We start from the raw sequence: 19,718 nt of genomic DNA, 5'->3' as shown, positions 1-19,718 counted from the left end.
CCCTCACTGGCCTTCACTGATCTCTTTTGCAGCCATCACCACCACAGTATCTGGTTGTCTGCTTGTAAGTTTAGCATTAGTGTTTTACAGTTTGAAGAGCTGACTATGCACATCCATGTGCAACCATAAAAGCCTACAAGCTCAGAGGACTGTGCCCTCCTCATGACACCAAACATGATGTGACATCCTTAAAACTACACCACCATTACTCTCTTGAAAATCATCTCCCTTGGTGAGGTGTGTATCTGCTCAGCCGTGAACAAGAGATGCTGAACTGTCTTTTCCGGACTAGTCGATGCTGCCAGTCACTGCAAGATCTTTGTAATTTGGATTTTCTTGCATTCCAAAATTGTCACATCATCAAGGAGGGATGGAAGAAATGACGGTGTTAGGGATTCTCCATGTTCTGCTTCCCAAAGGGTGGGGTTGTTGCTCTGCAGGACTGCCTGCTTTAAGGGGTCAAATGAACTTTCACAGGCAAGACTGTGTAAATCTTTCCCTTGCAAATCAAGATTAATTTCCAGTACAAACCATGGCGAGTGAGAACCGCTGCTGCTAGCGGCTGTCCAGAAGTTTTGCCTCCACCAAGCAGGACCCAGCGGGAGAGAATCTACCTCATCCAGCCTGTCAGACTTGAGTGACAGATTTCCTGAGGAAGGCCTGACCAAGTGAGACTGTTGTCTCATCCTTAATGAGAGGAGGCTGGTTCCCTTTGTCTCTGATTAAAATAGATTGTGCCTGCTTCCACAGCGATAAGCGATGCTCTGAAAAACAGTGCTTTGGAAATCTATAGAAGCTTTTGTAGTGCTGTGCTCTAGTGATTGTATTAGAGATAGTAGTAATAATAGTAATATGTCAGGACTCTGTAATGCCAGGGGTGTAAAGAAAAATTGGAATAAAATAGAAAGGTACTACTTCTGGTTTGAGAGTCCCACAAGCCCAAATCAGAGGAAACTGGAGAATTACACTCAATAAACACCTGCTTTTTCTGTTCTAATATTCCTCCCAAGGCATCTCTTGTTGCTCTCTACTGAAGGCAAGATGTTGAGCCAGATGGACCATTGGTAATATGCTGTTTGGCCTCTCTGATGTCCTTGTACTTCTGAACCAGGAATAGCTGAGACAAATAATACTCCTGGTCATTTTGATCATGTTATACAAGTTAACTGGCTTGCATAGATATGAATCAAAAGAGGACTCGCATCTAACTGTGAAAATTTTCAGGAACACCCAAGCGGCTTTCAAGTTGGACTGGTCAGAAAGCAAGTCGTCATCTCACATTAAAAATGCGGAGTTAGGAATGACTGGTCCTTCCACACTGGAATGGAGTAGGAATATTTCCAGTTAAAGAAATCTGAGTTCTCTGAGAAGCCCCATGGGTGGGTGATAGTCCCAGGCTAGGATGGAGAAGAGGCTTGAGATCAGGAGAGAAATGAGCATTTATTTGCTAGCTGCCAATAAGGAGGTACAGGCAGGGAGGTGAATGCAGACACCCTCTGTGGGCACATCCTCACATCATGCTTTCAGTTACTTTGCTGTGACCGCTTTCTTTCTATGCCTCTGCCTAGAACTTACATCCTGCATCAAAGGCGTCTTCCTGGCACATTTGTATGAAATACTTCAATGAAAATCTCACCCAACATCTCCAGACCTTCACAGGCAAATGCAACAGTCACCAAACTCAAACTCTAGGTCACCTTCTGAACACAGAGCTCTGGAAAGCGCAGCTCTGGGACGCTACTGGGATTTAGAAGAGGTTACTCTGTGCAACAGGAAGGCATATCTCCGGGGCGATTTACTGTACTGAACCGTAGCTGCACCGAGTATAAAGTGAAACAGAATTTGCATAGCTCTCCATTTCACAGAAAGCCAGTGCGGGGGGGGGGAACAACTGATGTTGCTAACTGTTCACCTTCTGACATTAGAAATCTCCGATGCAGCATACCAGACTGCCATCGCGAAATCCCTGATCAAGAACATGAAGCTCCTTCCACTCTTCACAGCTGCGTCCCGCTTCACGCCCCCAGGTCCCTCTTTCTTCGTACTGCAAGTGATGAAGTTGTTTTTTCCAGATCACATGAGCCAGGATGAAGGGGGAAAATCCTGCCAGGAGCAGAGATGGGCTGCGACTTGAACCAGATCAAGGGGAGATACAGAGCAGTACCCTGAGAGCTATATAAGAACGCGCTCGGCACAAGAGCAAACACTTTTTCAGGTGAAGGACTCTCATGAATCAGCCATGCATGTGAATGAAGACACCGTTTCAAGGAGGCTTGGAGCCACTAACAAAACATGTTTGTATTTCATCATCGCTACCCTTGTTGTGTTACTCGTCTTTGCGTTAGCTACCATCATGGTCTTAGTCGTGCAGAGGACGGTAAGAAATTTCTTACTTTTTTCATTGGCTCTTTCTCTCTCTTTCTTTCTTTCTTTCTTTCTTTCTTTCTTTCTTTCTTTCTTTCTTTCTTTCTTTCTTTCTTTCTTTCTTTCTTTCTTTCTTTCTTTCTTTCTTTCTTTCTTTCTTTCTTTCTTTCTTTCTTTCTTTCTTTCTTTCTTTCTTTCTTTCTTTCTTTCTTCTCTTTCTCTTTCTCTCTTTCTTTCTCTCTTTTCTTTCTCTCTTTCTTTCTCTCTTTCTTTCTCTCTTTTCTTTCTCTCTTTTCTTTCTTTCTTTCTCTCTTTTCTTTCTTTCTTTCTCTCTTTTCTTTCTTTCTTTCTTTCTTTCTTTCTTTCTTTCTTTCTTTCTTTCTTTCTTTCTTTCTTTCTTTCTTTCTTTCTTTCTTTCTTTCTTTCTTTCTTTCTTTCTTTCTTTCTTTCTTTCTTTTTCTTTCTTTCTTTTCTTTCTTTCTCTCTCTCTTTCTCTCTTTCTTTCTTTCTCTCTTTCTCTCTTTCTTTCTTCCTTCCTTCCTGTTTTTCTTCCTTCCTTCCTTTTTTTCTTTCTTTCTTTCTTTAATGCACTGCTTTCCAAAAATTATTCTGTGGCCAGAAAAGAAGTCACCGCTCCTGTTATAAATGCACACACATGAATTAGGGGAAAGAAAGATGAAATAAAGAGGGAGAGAAAAGAGCTTTCAAAAAAAGACCTTTCTCCATGGGCAGCATTAATTTCCAGTATGCGATTTCTACTCTGTAAATGGAAGTCAAAAAGCTCATAATCCAAGATGCAAGCCAACCTCTGTCCTGCCTAGTTAGGAGGAGAGGTGGAGAGAAGATAGATCAGTGCCTCAGAGCCTGCCACCTGGTTTTACATGTGTCTCTCTGGAGGGCAACCTCTGTCCAGGATGGTCTGGTAGTGTCTACATGTGTTTCTCTGAAATATTGATAGATTTCAGCAATGGACATAACACCAGACATCTCTGTGTCTGACGCTGTGTGGTGCTGTCTGCTGGGATGCACCATGATGTGGTGAAGCAGAGCAATATTGAAAAACCCAGAGCAGTGGATGGGGGCAAAGTAGCTCTCGATTTTGTCAGTCCTATTCTTGGGTGTGATTTTTAATGCAAAAATAGAGCGATAACAAGGATGACTGAGGATATAAGTGGGGCAAGGTCTCACAAAACCAACTGTTCCCTCCACATACAGACATTTTTTCCTTCTTAAAATAAAGAGGAGTGCTCTCAAGTGCCTGGGGCTGAATGTGGAATCAGTGAGACAGTTAGAGCCAGGGCTGTACAATTGTGAATATAAAAAGTGCATTTCTAATCTTACCGGGAACATTGCCATGGACTTTACCAGGGTAAAATGCCAGGTTAGAAGTTTTACAGGCTTTGAAACCTTACTTCAAAAATCTAAGTGCTGAAGTACCTCCACTACTATTAATAAAACAAAAGCACCAGCTTAGGGCTGCTGAAGGAGGTTGGCCATGGAAAACAAAATATGATCTTTCAGCTCAGTATTTTCTGTTATTAAATTTACCGTGTGCAATTTGCGTGTCTGTGTATGCACATTACCCAGAAGTGAAACCATGAAGGCTTGACTGATACTTCTTCAAGTTGCACGGGAGAGGAGCCATTTACCTGAAATCAGCATTCTTCTGAAAGAGCAGCAGTTTGGGCACAGTTAGAATGAGACATGGGGATTTTCAGGTGATAAATAGTGGGACATTAAGGGAGATCTTTAAAATAACAGCCTTGGTAATTACAGAATTGCCACCGCTTTCCTATATAATGAGGCTTCCATTTGTACTTATTATGAAAGTAAGCATTAAATTACCTCTCCATCAGGATAAATGCAGTTACACTAGTTGCCAGAGGAACAACATTACTGAAAGAGTCAAGGTTTTCATTTAAAAGAGAAATGACATTATTGCAGCTGCTTTGGAAATGAGCTTGGCTGAAGGAGAAAGTAGGAAGCTGAGGTGTGTGAGAAACACAAATAAAATCGAGCAGCAATTTTACACTGTGAGAGGAATTTGGCAGTAAAAGCATAACTTGTGTTCTTGCTCTCAGGGAGCCCAAAGACCCTCAGTTCGGAAGCAGCATAGCCATTCTCCATCTGTGACTTGTCTTGAATTTCCAGACCAGGGAACATGTGTTGATTCTGTGAGACAGGTTCCTCAGGAAGCTCCAAGGCTTGCTCCAAAAACACTTTAGTTCGTGGTCACACTGTCAGCCTCAGGCCAGGCACAGACTCCTTTGGTAAACACCGTATTGTAGTTTCGACTTCAGCAGCTCCAGGGCAGGGGGTCTGAGGGGTTCTTGTGCTTGGAGCCCTGTGCTCTTGAGTCCTGTTGCTGTAGGGATTAGAGAACGATCAATAGGCTTAATTATTTCCTTTGTAACTTCTGAATAGAGGACTAGGTTTGTGTGTGATCAGCCTTCTGGGAAGATCTGGTTTTCTGTCCAGATGTTGTCAGCTGAATTATGTGAGTGGTCCTTGACCACAGGGGCAATGGTGGCAACTTCATGCTGTCCTTATGCCAAGCTGAGATAGAAACTTTTATGTTCCTCTGTCCAAAGAAGTGTTAGAGGGTCTTAGGGACAATGCAGGCCTTATGACCCGTGTCTTGGGTACCACTACCTTAAGAGGAGGCTTCTCGTGGCAAGCAGGTCACACAGCCCCCTAGACCTATTGCAGACACAGGGAAGTTGGCTGTTTGCCTTCCTTTTGATGGATTTACAATTGCCTAGTTTAAGATGAAGGAAAACACACTGGAAACGTGTAGAAACAAGGCGTTCACATCACCCAGACTCTAGGTGCTCTGAATAAGGGAAATCCGACATGGAAGACCAAAACAAAAAAGCAACTATGATTCCAAAGCGGCTTCTCTGAATCTAACAGCACTTCTAATACACATTATCTCCACCCACCCCACCATTCTCCAGCACCCCAAGAAATTTCCTTTACACCTTATTTTCAAGAAGGGCAGCACAGCACATTAGTGTCAGACCTGGGAAGTGTAATTTTTTGGAACTAGCCATTGTTTTTTGGAACTAACTACCTGCAGTACTGCAGTCAGTTCAGTTCTTGAGCTTTCACCTGCAGAAAGCCTTGGCTTCAGGCCATTCGCTTGCCCAGATCCTTTACAAGTGACTGTTTTTCTCTGGAATAAGAATAGTTACTGTATGGTGGTCCATAGCCTGCATTTTCCTTAACATGGTTATAACAGTCCTAAAACCTCCACCCTTCTGCCTGCTTCATTTCACTGCTGCTGGGTATACGTATATATACTCGCCTATGTAGATATTTATGTATATAGAGATACATATGCAAAATCAGTGAAAGAGTGTGGGACAGAAAGGACTAGACAAACGTAATTTTAAGACACACAGACCCTAGGAAATCTTTTGCTGTACTGCAAGGTGTGCTGTAGCAGCCAGCTAGGACACCTACCTCTACAAACAAATTCTGTGTGAACGTCCAAAGTCCATAATCTTGGACAGTCGGTCACTGCTCTGGATTTTGTAGACTTCCTCTTTTATCCTCCAAACTGCGTGAGCAAATCTTTCCAACATCGTTAAGGCACCAACATGGCAAATGCTGAGAGCCAGTGCAGATGTTTATGTTTGCTGATCTAGTCTTCAAGGCTGCTGGAGTCAAAAATGTAAAACCCCTTTAGCAGTGGGACTGCCTCTTCTACAGCACGTAGCATTATTTATTCTGTGATTTATGTCTGCTTGAAAATAATCTTGCCATGGGCCTCCCCAGCCGGTGCCTATTAGCCCCCTCTGGCGGACAACCCAGACAAGAATTAAAAGGGAAAAAAAAAAAACCAAACCCCAAACACTGAAAATTGCCCCTGAAAACAGATTTCCTACTTGTTGAACACCACAAGAAAACCACTGAGAGATTTTAGAAAACAATGATGCTGTTCCAACTCTTGCCATTGGTATTCTGTACAGGACCATTCACCCGCTGTCTAGAGGTGTCACTTTAATGGGTTTTGTCAGTACTGGAAAAACTGAATTTCACACGGGGCTCTGTTTCCTGTGATGCTCATTATCAGATCAGCTGCAGGGACAGTGCTCCATTTTCTGGATTTTTCATGTCTAGTTTCTACCGTTGCCTCTTGGCAACTCAGGGCCACCTACCTAAAGTGCCAGCATCTGCCTCCCCCCTCAGCCAGAGATGCTTTGAGGCTGAGCAGAAACACAGAAGAGCCCTGAGGTTTGGTTTTTTGGGCTTTTTTGGGTTCTTTTCCAAATTGCAAAACTTCCTTTGAGGACAGCAGTCCCAAGAGCTCATCCTCACACAGCTGCTGTGTGGACGCCCTTTTGGAAGAGCCGTGGACCTAATTAAGCTGACCCCAGACCAGTTTGTGGTGTACTGTGGTTTGGAGGTGTCTGTTCTTGGACTTTCTAGAGACAGATACACACTTCAGAGACCTCTGGTTGAATGAATATTCACAGTTCTGACACAGGACATTAGAATGACCCTCTAGCAGCAGCAGTCTGTCTGAGCTTGGGAAAATTTCTTGTAAAATGATTAAGGAAAAGAAGAAAGAAATTGCTTTCACTGGCACCGTGGTTATAATTTTCTCTAATAAAGCAAACTTGAGTTATTCTCCTTGCTGAGTAAAGACTGAAATCCTTCAGCAGCAGCACCCAGATCACTCCAGATAGTCTGAAATGGGTTGTCATGAATTCTTCCTGAGCTGGCACTGTAGAATTTAATTCTTTGGGCTCCTACTGTGTGTCTCTTTGCATTCAAAATTACAGTATTACATGCAATATTTTTGCTGTTAGAAAAGAAAGAAATAATGCCAGTAATATTTCAAAGCCAGCTCTAAAGATTTATTTGAATATCTACTCAGTTTTCACTAAAATAAATTGCTTTGTATCTCCTGTTTTCACCCACTGGGAGACTTCCCAGGTGAGAACACAATATGTTAGTACATTTTAATTTTGTTTCTGTTGCCCTGACTACTAAGCAAGCTGTGAGCCATCAGCGTTGTCCTGCATGCCATCTCCAAGGGAGAGCTGCAAGGTGAACGCCTCACTGATGGTAATGCCTCAATCACCTTACCAAACACTTGTCTACAGGCAGTGGATCTGCTGCCTGATTTCATTCAGCATAATCTAGTTGGGGATAGAACATCACTGTTCTCTCACGCAAAAATTCCTTCAATTCGCTGCAGAGGGCAGAAATGCTCATACATTGCATTGAAAAATAATGCTTCCCTGTGCCCTGAGTGATGTGAATGGGACAGCCCAGTGCAAGGGGCCAGGGTGGGAGCTGAAAGTATCTGGCAGATGGTTCTTGGGAGTGTTTTCAGCTGAGGCTGCTCTCAGTCCCACGTTTGACCTTGCAGGTGCATAGGACCCATGAGAGTTTGGGAGGGAGGGTGTTATGTAGGGGACCAAAAGTCTTGGAAATGCCTTTTCAAACTACAGATCTAGATTCTCATTCAGCTCCTCACCCAACAGCCTTCCTGTACAGCTTAGGAAGACCACCTGGAGAAACACTTTGTCTCAACAGATAACTTCTTCCGTCTTACATAGGTGTGGGGAGAGAAAACAAACCAATCAGATATTACAGATGCCCAAATCACAAAATACCTATGCCATCTCTGTCTGCAGGCCGCAGCATTTTTACATTAGACCAGAGGATAACATTGTTTTGCTGGGATCAGAGGCAGCTCTACACTTCAGCCATGGCCGAAAACATGGTCACATTAAGCCAAAGTCTAATTAAAAGTATTCTTAAACACTTAAAGCTAGAACGTTAAGTACCACAAACAGACACAACATGACTTCTCTCACTGTCCTACTTACCTTCTCCCCACACCACGCTATCCTATTTACAAACAGAAACAAAGTGTTTATGTTTTAAGACCGCTATGGATAAAGTTGTCTGCCACAACATGCGTGGTGTGCCTCATTTCTCCCAGGAGATATTAGATATTCTGCCAAAACTGACACCAGCTTCCCAACTTTCTTCTTCTTGGACATCCTGGTCAGTCACTGGAACAGGCTCCCCAGGAAGCTGGTCACAGCACCAAGCCTGTCGGAGTTCAAGGGGCATCTGGACAATGCTCTTAGTCATATGATTTAATTTTAGGTAGTCTTGTGAGGAGGAGCAGGGAGTTGGACTCGACGATCCTTATGGTCCCTTCCAACTCCAGATATTCCATGATTCTGTGCTAAATTAGGCCTGGCCTGGTTAGCCTGCACAATTAACCCAGGCAATTCGTATCCAGGTAAGAAGAGCTGGTTTAGGCTAGGCTGAGCAGAAACCACTCCCTGATACTGAAATCACAGCGGGACTCCCAGTGGGTGTGAGTGAAGGGACGTGACACAGGGTTTCAAGCACTGAGGCACTCTCAGTATCTTTCCTCAGCTGTTGGGAGAATTTCTTTGCTCCTCGAGGGCATTGCTGGACGTTTATGAGCTGTCAGTGACTTTACTTGTGTGGAAGTAATATGCAAGCAACCACAGGCTCCAGGGTGTATGTTTGGATGGCAGAGAGGTGTGAGAAAACAGAAGCAAGACCACAGACGAAGCCTGCCGTATATAACACTTGGAGCACATTTCCTGAGCAGTTTTCAGGCCGTGCTGATTGAGGACAATTTTCCGTGCCATTTTGACCCTTGGGTTTACATCCCAGCAAGAAGTAGGAGGAGAGGTGAAGCAGGACGACAGTGTCAGTCTCAGACCTGTGTTGGTGCTCAGCAGCTTTTATTTTCATCCAGCCACTGGCTTCACAGACATGGGCACTGACTCTCAAGGGGGTCCAATCCCACTCTGTCATACTCCCTCTAAACTTTGCAAGCCACAGAGTGAGGTTTTCAGGGCTTGTGCTTCCAAAAGAGCCCCAGCAAAACCCACACACATTTTTATCATACTAAGAGAATTTCTGGCTGTGTCAGAAATGTAGATTTTCTATGTTAGAAAAAAAAAAGGCTGTGATGAGGGATGACTGAGGATGATATCTCGATGAGGGCAGAGAGCTTGCCAGAGCTGTTTGCTCCACAGCAACCCCTCACTGACCTGTGAGGAACAATACACTCTGTAGCACCTGGCACTGGCTCCCTGTGCATCGGGCTGTGTATTGCCTTCACGGCGTGCAGTGGAAACTTTTAAGATCCACTTTCAAAGCAGGGTTGTACTTGAACATGGGTATGTTCCCAGAATAACCATCATTTCTTTTGCTTCTCTTTCAGGCAGCTGATCCTGCCACAGAGGGCATTGCAAAACCTATCAGGACAGGTAAGGCACATAAACTGACTATAGCTGCCATTTGACTCATCTGTAGTGCAAACATCGCCCAGGATCACAAATAAGCCAACTCTGCACATCTTAACATTTCACATAAAGTCTCTTCTTGGTGAAAAGCCAAGGTAGTGGGGAAAAGGAAAAAAACAAATGAGAGAATGCAAAAAGCTTTCAAATTACTCGGTACTGCCGGAAACCAGCACATGGCTGAGGAAATAACAAGTATGTCTAAATCTGCCCTGAGGTGTCTCTGCAAGAGACCCTTTTTGCCAGAGGATGTGAACATCAGTCTGACTATCAGGTCTTATTTTAAGGGCTGGTGCTTGCACATGTGGGCGTAACGTCCATCTTCACAAGGCATGGGTGCAAATGTGTTGCCCCATATTTCAAAACAACTGAAACTCCTCCTGTACTCCTTTGCCTGGAGCAATCGTGTTTTCTGCTGGTTTGTGGGGAAAGGGAGGAGGGAAGGGGTAGGTCTGGAAGGGGTAGGTCTAGAATGGGCAAACAAAGAACACCAGCAAGAGGCACAGAGCAAGGAATTAAGACAGACAAGAGTGTGAGCACAGGGAGCACAAAATAGAAAAAAACCCTGTCTAACTAGACTAGCAGAGACAGTCTACCAAAATTCTGCTTTTCCTTAGCATAAATCAAGAGGAGCACTATTTATTTCGTTGGCAGTGCCTCCCTGGTTACACAGCCCTAAGCACCAGGTATTCTGACTTCTTGCAAAAGTTCATACTCAGTCCGGAGGACAGGAGATACTATGGCCTCCCACTCTACAGATGGGAAAAATGAAGCAGATAAACGGTGTTCATCTAGAAGCGTTGGCAGAATGGGAAATTGAAGTTCAGGGTCCAGAGAGTCCTAAGCACGTAACTACCTTTTCTGCAGCTGCGTTTTTGCACGCAGGTGACATAATGCAGCATTTGGGCAATGTATACTCCATCTTGGATAACTTTTGTGTCTGGGAGTCTTCCATGTCAGGCTTCTTTCAGCCCACAGGTCTCAAAGTAGTGTCTGCCTGACATGCCGTCCATCCTGAGAACTTCCCATCTTGCCTAATCATCGTTTTTATCGGGTTTTATGTTTTATAATTCCTGGAGTGATTTTCTTTTCCCTTTAGGATGTCTCTAGGACGTCCTGAGCACATAGTGCTTTCTCTCTATCAACCTAAGTAGCTCCTCCAGTCTTTCCAAGTCCTTAAGTCTTCTAGTGCCTTATTTTGTACCTGAAGTTCCTGAGAGATAAAGCCGTGTCTGAACATACTAGGCAGATTTGGACAAGGGCATTTGGACAGTCACATCACAGCCCCACTCCGGTGCATTCCAAAAGGTGCCCGAAAAGGAGCTTTGCAAACCTAATGGGCTGCAAGGCACCAGCCTCGCTGTCCGTGGTCACCCATGATGACGGAGAGTCCCCGGCGTCTGCGAGGTGGTGCGGCCCCAGAGCAGAACCTCTGTTCTTGTAAATCAGTGTAACCTCAGGGAAGTCACCAGGACTGTGCTGGCTTTCATGGCTGGGTTCTACCACCAGTTAGGAAGAGGTCGTGAATGCTGTTGGTGTGGAGTCCAGTGACTGACAGAGGAGGAGCCGCAGAGACTATAGCTGTGGGTCAGTGCTTTTCAAAGCAAAGCATGAGTGATACTGGCATTCCCAGGGCGGGGAGCAGAGGTGTCACTAATCCAAAAGTGCATTTATAAATATATATATTTATTTCATATCAGGCAACCTGTGCCATTTGCTTTTTCTCCTCATCAATACCTGGCAGGCCCCAGGCAGGAGGAAGGCGCTCTCTCCAGGAACGTACAAGACGCCGTTTCATTAGCCAGAAACCTCGGTCTTTGGGTCAATATCAATTACAGGCACCCTCTTGCTCTGAATTCTGTTGCTAAATTTGAGGTGATGCCATTAGTGAAAGACAAAGGAGGGAATGACAGAGAAACCCCACAAAGCAGGAAGAGTTGCTGAAAGCTGTTTGCACTGGGCATAAGTGCTCTATCAGCCTACCCCTCGTTGCCTATCAGTCTCTCTTGTATGTCCCTGGTAGGGTAATAGAGCATTAAAGTGTAAGCACATTACAATGGCCCTTTATTTTTCTCTTAAAATGCATAAAGCAGGGCTAATTGATTAATATATCCCAGTGGGTATACTGAGGCCCCCTCGGCAGGGAGCTCTCTCATATGCTACCAGACTTCTAAGCAGGGAGTTGCGGTGACCACTGCAAGGTCCCATCCAGCAGCTGCAGAGCAGCAAGAAACAGAAGCATAAGAAACGTTGCAGGATAGGGGCTGTGGTGAGGCTGAAGTTGCTGTCTGCCTCTCAGGCAGCTCAGATGTTAGTGCAATTTGGATGTGTTTTGTGCCCACCTTGTTCAAACCAGGGCTTCGAAGCCCTGCATTGTGAAAACGGGCAAGCAAGCAAAAATTAGCATAGCCAAGTTGCCAGCTGGGTGCTCAGCCTTGCTCTAGCCCTGTGTCGGTACCGACGGGGAGGCTGAAGGTACCTGCTTGTGCAAAACGTCTCAGAGCTGCTGGTGTGGGATGCAGGACTGTGCTAGTGGGAACAGCTGGGGTTGGCTCAGGCAGAGGCAGCATTGTGATGCAAATGGACAGTGATCCAGACACGGCTACTTCTCTCCACTAATTTTGTAATATTACAGCAGGAAAAAACATGATGATTTAATTTAGATTTCCAATGAGATTATGTTCTATTATTAGCTAAACACCAGTGGGCACTAAAGCAGATTTATCGAAGGTTTATGTCCCTGACTCAGCTGTCAGTCCTCAATGGATGGGTTTGCACGAATCCACAAGCAGTAGCTGAGAGCGATGCAGTGTCAGCTAATTAAATGTTTGTGTGAAAAATGATACCAGTCTTCTCAAATCCTCTGTGCCATTGTCGGTGGAGAACCTGAGCAACAGGGGGAAAGAATGAAATTCATCATGAACTAAGTGTTCGTCAAATGTTCTTTCTGTGGAAATATTTCACTGTGGAAAATCATCCACATTTCATAAATATCAAATCATATATTAATATGGGCCAGAGAGGTATTATTGTTACATTCAATTTTTTAGAGGTAAAACTAAGTCACAGAGAAATTTATGATCTGCTGATGTCTGGAGGGGTTCAGCCCTCATCATCTCCTCGCTGTCCTCTCTGAGCCTTGTTTCCCTATAAAAGTTGTAAGCCTGGACTCATGGCTTTTCTTGTTATTTCGAACTGCAAAGTCATGATACCAAAATCTTTTCTCATTCCCAAAAGGAAAAACCTACAGATACATATGCACACATGCACTATTTATAGCTATTTTTGTCTGCAGTAAGATCCATTAGCAGCTGATGGACAGACCAGGAAAGGGAATTCAGCATCTCACTCACAGTTTCGATGGGAAATAGGCTCCCAAATAAAAATATGGCTCCCAGAAATTAATGTAGTACAGGTGACATTGACATCCTTGGCACCCTAGAATAAATCTGGCTGAAGCCAGCAAAACAAAGCATTTCCAGATTTGCAGCAACATCTCTGAGTGCAGTTTGGCCTTCTGCAACTAAATCTGGTCTCTTGCAGTCTGGAATTGTCCCAGTGCAACACTAAGAAATTGCTGGGTTGTTAGTCACAAATCCCATGACGGTGGGTTCTTCAGAAATGGATATTTCACATTTAGACCATATAGATTTTTGTCTTCTCAGCTTCAGTACATGTATGTGTTTGTGTGCATAGCTGTGAAACTCCGTAAGGTTCTCTCTGATCTTGGGAGGTCAGGGCAGATGAGCTGTGCTTCTCAGTTCAAAAAGTTTTGGTAAGTCTGGGCTTGCAAGTGCTAGAAAGAGTGCACAGGCATCCTCCTAGGCAAGCTTCCGGAGGAAACTGCAGCTAGACAGGTTCCAGTTAGTCATAATGGGGGCTTGTTACATATTCAATTAATAGTGAGATGATCGGAATTGCTACAAAATGCTGAATGTTGGATCTTCCGTCTCTCCAATACTTAAAATGCAAGTTATAGATTAATATAGAGATATATATGAATAGGTCATGAAATTAGGTGACTTATGCAGGCTAGAGACCTGAATAGTTTTGGCCTTAAACTCTACAAGTTTTGCGGTAGTCAGGTATGCAGTGATGCGATCGCAAGAGCTTCTTCCTAAATTTGGAGGAAAGAAAGGGATGGATACTTCTAAAGTTTACATTTTTGTAAATAGGTAAAACTGGCAGCTGAGTTCCATCCCCTTTCAATGCACAGGACCAGAGTGACAGTCCTTGGGCTCTCGAGGAACAAGGGCACTCAGTGCGTGTGTAACAGGCACAGCCACAAGCAGAGCCCAGCTCTGCCACTGAGCCCAGGAGAGAACGTCACCCAGCTGGCACTTGTCACAGCATCGCTCGGCTGGGGCGGCCACCAGCGCCAGCTGGCAGCTGTTTGCAGGACACTTAACTGGAAGGAGAGAGTTAAAGATAACTACGGGGACTTCAGATCGTGGCTGCTCAGAAATAAAATTAGGCATGCTGACAGAGAGGTATGAGCTCACCCTGCCTAATTGTATAAGCACGTAAATCAGTGGTGGGTACGGAGGAACTGAGAGCTATTTATTGCCTGACCCTACTTCTTTCCTTTGTAAAATAAGTTTGAGTTTTTGACCTGCTCTTGTACCTGTCCACACTCAGCCTCCAGCTGGTTGTAATGCCACACACACTGCTGAGGAGCCTCACTGTAAGAGGTGACTGGTACTAGGACAAGCTTCAGAAACCCCGTTTGAGGGGCTTTCCGTGTCTGGGTAGCAATGCTTTGCGCTCTGGCATGCCACTTTCAGCTCTTGGTTTCACCACCCTTTGTCCATTCTTGCCTTTTACCCATCTCAGAGGTGGGGAAACTGAGGCAGCCAGCAGTGAGGATTATTCCCCAGGCAGAGTCACATCTCCTTGGACCTGGCTGGCAGCAGCCAATATGTCCACGTGTCCTACAGTCCTTGGGTTCCTCCTGGCTGGACAGGATCCTCTGGCATTTTGATGAGACTTTCCATTTTCACCACAGGTGGAAATCACGGGAGTGTCAGCGAGGCTGCAGCTCCTCTGAGGCCCATTTCACAGTCCTGCTGTGCATCCCCTTTGGCTTGGTGGGGAAAAGCTGCATTAAGATCCTGGAAATAGTCTGGCCCTTTTCCTGAGGGCTGCACCCTCTGGATGCTCATCCTATGGTAAAAGGCATTAGGAAGACAAAAGTGAATTATCTCCTGAGAGCTTCTTTAGGGCAAAATAGCCTAAATGGCTTCCTACTAAGACTCCTTCCTTATCAGCAGGCTTCCTTAGAGCAGGCTGATTTACGGCATCCGTGCATCATAGCAGACAATGAAACCAGTGTGGTCTCCTTGGTACTTAGTCCCAAATGTGGCTTTGTTTTTCTTCCTTCTCACAGTATTTTTAAGCTCATATAATCCTATTGACTTCTGTGGGATTACTTCTAATTTTCACTGTTAATAGTGTAAAGCTAATTAGGTGATGTGATTGTATGTATCCATCGATCAGTCCTGAAACTAGTAATTTCAGTCTCTCCTGGCTTGCTAATAAAATAATTGAATTGAGAAATAAAACTAGAAAACAGTTATAAGCTGCCTCAGCAGAGCAAGAACCGGAAATGTCTCTATAAAACAGGTTTTTTTCCATAACTTGCCTTCTCAGAAACACATCTGATATCACCAAATAAATGGTCTAAACACACACACAAAACTTGCTGACATCAATATATTTAAGTACAGCTATGGGAATGCAAAGTGCAGCTAGATTAGGGAGGGGTAGATCTTGAGAGATGCCATGAATATCCTGAGACAGCTCGTGCCTGACGGGCTCCTGGCAGCACCAGGCTGTTTGTGTGCAGGCACTGCACTTTGCTTGCTTAGCAGATGTTGCAGGGCTGCAGCTTCCAAAGTCTTCTTGAGCAGCAGGGGATTTTCTGCTTTACAAGGTAAACCCCCTAAATGCCACTGACTTTCTGTAAAAATACTCTCCCTTCTTGCAGGACATTTGTAATGGGAGTGAGTTCAGGGTGCTGACTATGCATTACCAGAGACTGTTGCTACCACCGTAACAGCTTTAGTTTGAAACAAGGGCCAGAAGGTTTTCTCCTATCCTGTGCCGTATCTCCACATCTCCGTAGTGTCTGTGCACTCGCTAAAACACTATGTTGACACAACTAACATCAGGAAAGTAGGCTTTGATTTTTCTTTGGCGATTTCCAGCGAGGCCAAGGGACTTTGATGCAGTACTTCCTCATTCTTGGAGCGCAGCAAGCACCTGCTCCCCTCAAAAGTGTTTCAGCTACTGAAATCAGAGAAAGATTGTGATTCTCCGGCACTGAATCCAAAGGGTGCAATGTTACAAATCACCAACCAGGGTGACTTGTGTGGGGGCCAGCTTCTACCTGATTTATCCCTCCTCCTGACCAAGTACCTCTTAGAGATCAGGCTATGCAGGTACTGCAAGGGTCTGGAGATCTGAATCTCTTTTCTGTACCTTTAGTTTCAGGAATCCTATGAAACTTAAGATCCTTGTCTCACTCTGCATTTAGTAGACTCCTCCTTGTTCATGTAAGGAACAAGAAATATGTCATTCGATGTCATGGAGTAGCATCAAGATTTAGCAGAACTTGGTATGTAATTAGCGAGTCCTTCAGAGACCCTTGCAGAGTGGGTGATTCGTATCAATTTTACAAACCAAGCCACAGGAAAATTTAGGTGATTTGTGTACCCTGGGATAGGGGAGCGTAATTTGGTAAAATTTACTGAAACTCCTTACTTTATGACTAGTATTCAGCTGTAGAATAAAACACAGGAAATTCCAAGTCTGCCATCTGAGCTCCTGTGTACATCCCTTCCTCAGCTGCAGCAGGGCCAGGAGATGTAAACGAGAGCCAATGCCATGAGAAATAACCATTCCCCTGTCTGGTTGCAGCCACGGAGATGGATATACGCTGCTTGCCGGGGTCTTGTCTGTGTATCCGCGTGCCTGTGGGCCGCACGGGGCAGTACAAGCTCTGCTCTATACAATCACAAAATAAAGGAGGAATAATCAGTGCCTTTCACTGAATGCCCAGTAAGGTGAGAGGAGGAAAAGCTTGCACAGAGCAGATGGGAAGGTGAAAGGTGGCTGGAAAGCAGGTGAAATACAAGGGGAAGCAATGGCATGTAGGGTTTGGGGTGCAGGAGCTGGGTACTGGGTGACACCAGGAGGCAGTGACGGAATGCCAGACATGGGATGCCCTCCCGGGATGCAGGGCCTGGGATGCCGAGCTAGGATCCCGGGCCTGGGACGCCCTCCCGGGATGCCGTGGGAGGGAGCCGGCCCCGCCGGGCGCTCTGCAGCGGGGCAGCCCCGGCGCCTCCCCGCCCCGGCGCTGTGGATTTTGGGGGCATTCCCGGGACACACCGCTGCCTTCCGCACCGGGCCGAGGAGCCGGCGGCGAGCCGTGCCCCTCCTGGCGCGGCGGCGGTGCGGGCAGGCGGTGCCGCTGCTCCTCGGGCCGGCAGCTTTGGGGTCCGCACAGCGGCAGCCTCCCCTCCCGCCCTGGCGACACCCGCCCTTAGCGGCGAGAGAACCGAGCGGCGTTTCAAAAGCACCCAAAGAGCCGTTTTCAGAAGGATGTTCCTGTTAGAAGTTTAAATGCTTCTTTCTGTAATTGCACCATAGAAATAATTTGCTTAAATTAAGCTTGCCTGCCCATAATTTCTATTTGTAAGAAGGAGAATAAGAAATACGCTTTTCAGACTGATAGGTGCAATCTACCAGAGCTTTAGATTGTTACTTATTTACCCATCGACCACACTGCTGGGAACTCCCTGTGCAGATCAGATGCTATCAGCCGAGGAGTAAGGATCGACTCTCCTACGTGCTGCTCCAGCCACTGCTGCTTGTGGCTTTGGAGCTGCAGCTGTGGAGTTTGTCCGTAGTGCAGTTACAGCACATAAGTGTGGTGCCAAATGCTGACAGCATTTTACAGTATATAAAAAAAATCAGGCGTCGTCACTTAACCTGTTGTTTCCTTCAGGGAACACCTCCGAAGACTATTTAAGAATCCTACAGAATGTCCCGACCAAGAGAGCTGCTGCATACATGAGAGGTCAGTGGGGAGCCCAGTGGAGGGCAAGAGTCGGCAAAGAGAGGTTGCAGAGCTGGTTGAAGGGCAGGCTGTTCATGTTATTCAAACTGGTTTTAGTGTCAAACAGCAAATGGGTATTTTACAGGAAAAAAAACCCTTAGCTTTCCTGAAACGTGGGTGTGTTTGGTAAACCCCCCTATCTGATCACATAAACTTTTTTAAACTTGATAAGGGAAAGTAAATAGATATCTCCTGCACACAAAGACGTGAATATACATCTCCATTATTTCCCTTCAAATAGCACAGAAGGCCGTTTTCATCACATCTCCTGTCTTGGGTTTCCCAAGGGCTGTGTAAGTCCTTGTGACTTTTTAACACCCCATTTCTACGTGTGAACTCCCAGCCGTCCAGCTAGGGCCTTTTCTTGGCGTTTCCTACAGGAAAACCTTTTCCATTTACGAGAAAGTAAAGTGTCATGAGGCTGAACTCAGGTCACTAGAGCTCAGCGGTTCATTTTAAAATTTGTTTGCTTTCCTTTCTAGTGTCCAACCCAGTAAAGAGTTCAAAACTGAGCCTGGTTGAGAAGGGTATTTGTGAAGACATCCAGTGCAAGAGCGAAGAGCTGGTGATAAGGAAACCAGGCCTCTACTTGATCTATTGCCACTTGAACTTTCATTTTCCCAACTGTTCAAACAGCCCCACCGACCTCAAGATAGAGCTCCTTGTGAATGACAAAGTTGACAGGCAAACATTATCCACATGGTGCGAATCAGAAACATGCCAAGAAAAGACTTTTAAGACCTTGTTCCAGCTCCATTTGACATACCTGAGTGCGGAGGACCGAATATCAGTAACACTTAATCATCCTAAATTCTTGAATGAAATTTCTCTTCCCAATGAAAACGTTCTTGGGGTCTTGAGGTACAGCGATGAAATGTGAGCAGCTCTCTGACTTCCCACTACTGCCCACACTTGCCTTTCTCTGAACAAGTCGCCTGCTTTTGCTAGGCAACACCTTGTTTTAAATTTCCTATCATCTTACCTCATCGCTAGGGTAAACAAGGAACTTTGCGAGTGCCCCAGAATGAAACATAAAACACTGCAAGACCCACACCTGACAGATTCCCCTGGTTTGGCTCAGGGCAGGATTGTTGCTGGACTATCCAGCATGTAACATACAGATCTGCCAACAGTTTCTCAAAACAGTACTGTGTAAACACAGATTAAGACGTAACCAGATTATGGGAAGAATATGCAATATCAAGACTTTTTGGCCAATGGACTGCTGGCAAGGCGCCTGTGCTCCGGAGATGGGGAAATCTTTTTAACTGAATTTTATGGAGTAATATTTCGATGTGGTCTTTCCAAAAGACTTAACAGGCAAAGCTTGTAATCAAGGCTTTCTTTACAACTGGAGCAGGCAAGCACAACTCTAGAGTAGGTTTATGGATAGATCGTACAAAAACAAAGATGATGAAATTACTGACTCACAGGCTGGTAGCTAAAACTCTGGGACAGGACATAGGAGATATGAGGCTTACAGGATATTTCTGTGCTGCATTCTGCTATGGACTTTATGCAATTTATTTCCAAGTGTCTTCCTTTTCGCTATTTATCCATCTTATCTATTTAAATATTAAGCTTTTGGGGGCAGGGAATTTGTATGTGCACAGTGCTCAGCTTCTGTTGTCACCTGGGTTTACTAGACCTTTTTACAACAAATATTAAACCAGTAATCTAGTTGTGAATCTGCCCACATGACAAAGTTCATTATGATACATTTTCCTCGAGTCCTGACCTGCCTGTTTGACAGTGCTCTGCGTGACACCAGACCACGCTGGTGTCTAAATACACGTCTAACACCTGCACTTTCTGAAAATCCAAGATTTAGTTCTGAGGTCCAGGCTTTCCCAAAGACGATTTCAGACCTGGCCCTCAACTGAGAGCTGTGGTGTTTGGGCAGCCCAGAGCATAGATGT

General features: G+C 45.1%; 1 protein-coding gene across 1 annotated transcript; it reads left to right on the top strand.

Moving 5' to 3' along the window:
- Window positions 1-532: 532 nt before the first annotated feature.
- TNFSF8 (TNF superfamily member 8) lies at window positions 533-18,679 on the top strand. The gene is made up of 6 exons (XM_086475926.1): window positions 533-539; window positions 1,926-2,046; window positions 2,140-2,377; window positions 9,599-9,644; window positions 17,689-17,760; window positions 18,282-18,679. The coding sequence occupies exons 1-6, from the start codon at window positions 533-535 to the stop codon at window positions 18,677-18,679; spliced, it is 882 nt and encodes a 293-aa protein (XP_086332052.1).
- The last annotated feature ends 1,039 nt before the right edge of the window (window positions 18,680-19,718 follow it).

The sequence above is a fragment of the Leptosomus discolor genome, chromosome 19 (genome assembly GCF_034619465.1).
Source record: "Leptosomus discolor isolate bLepDis1 chromosome 19, bLepDis1.hap2, whole genome shotgun sequence".
NCBI lineage: Eukaryota > Metazoa > Chordata > Aves > Leptosomiformes > Leptosomidae > Leptosomus > Leptosomus discolor.
The sequence above is the reverse complement of the archived record's forward strand: the minus strand, read 5'-3'. Positions and strand labels throughout refer to the sequence as shown.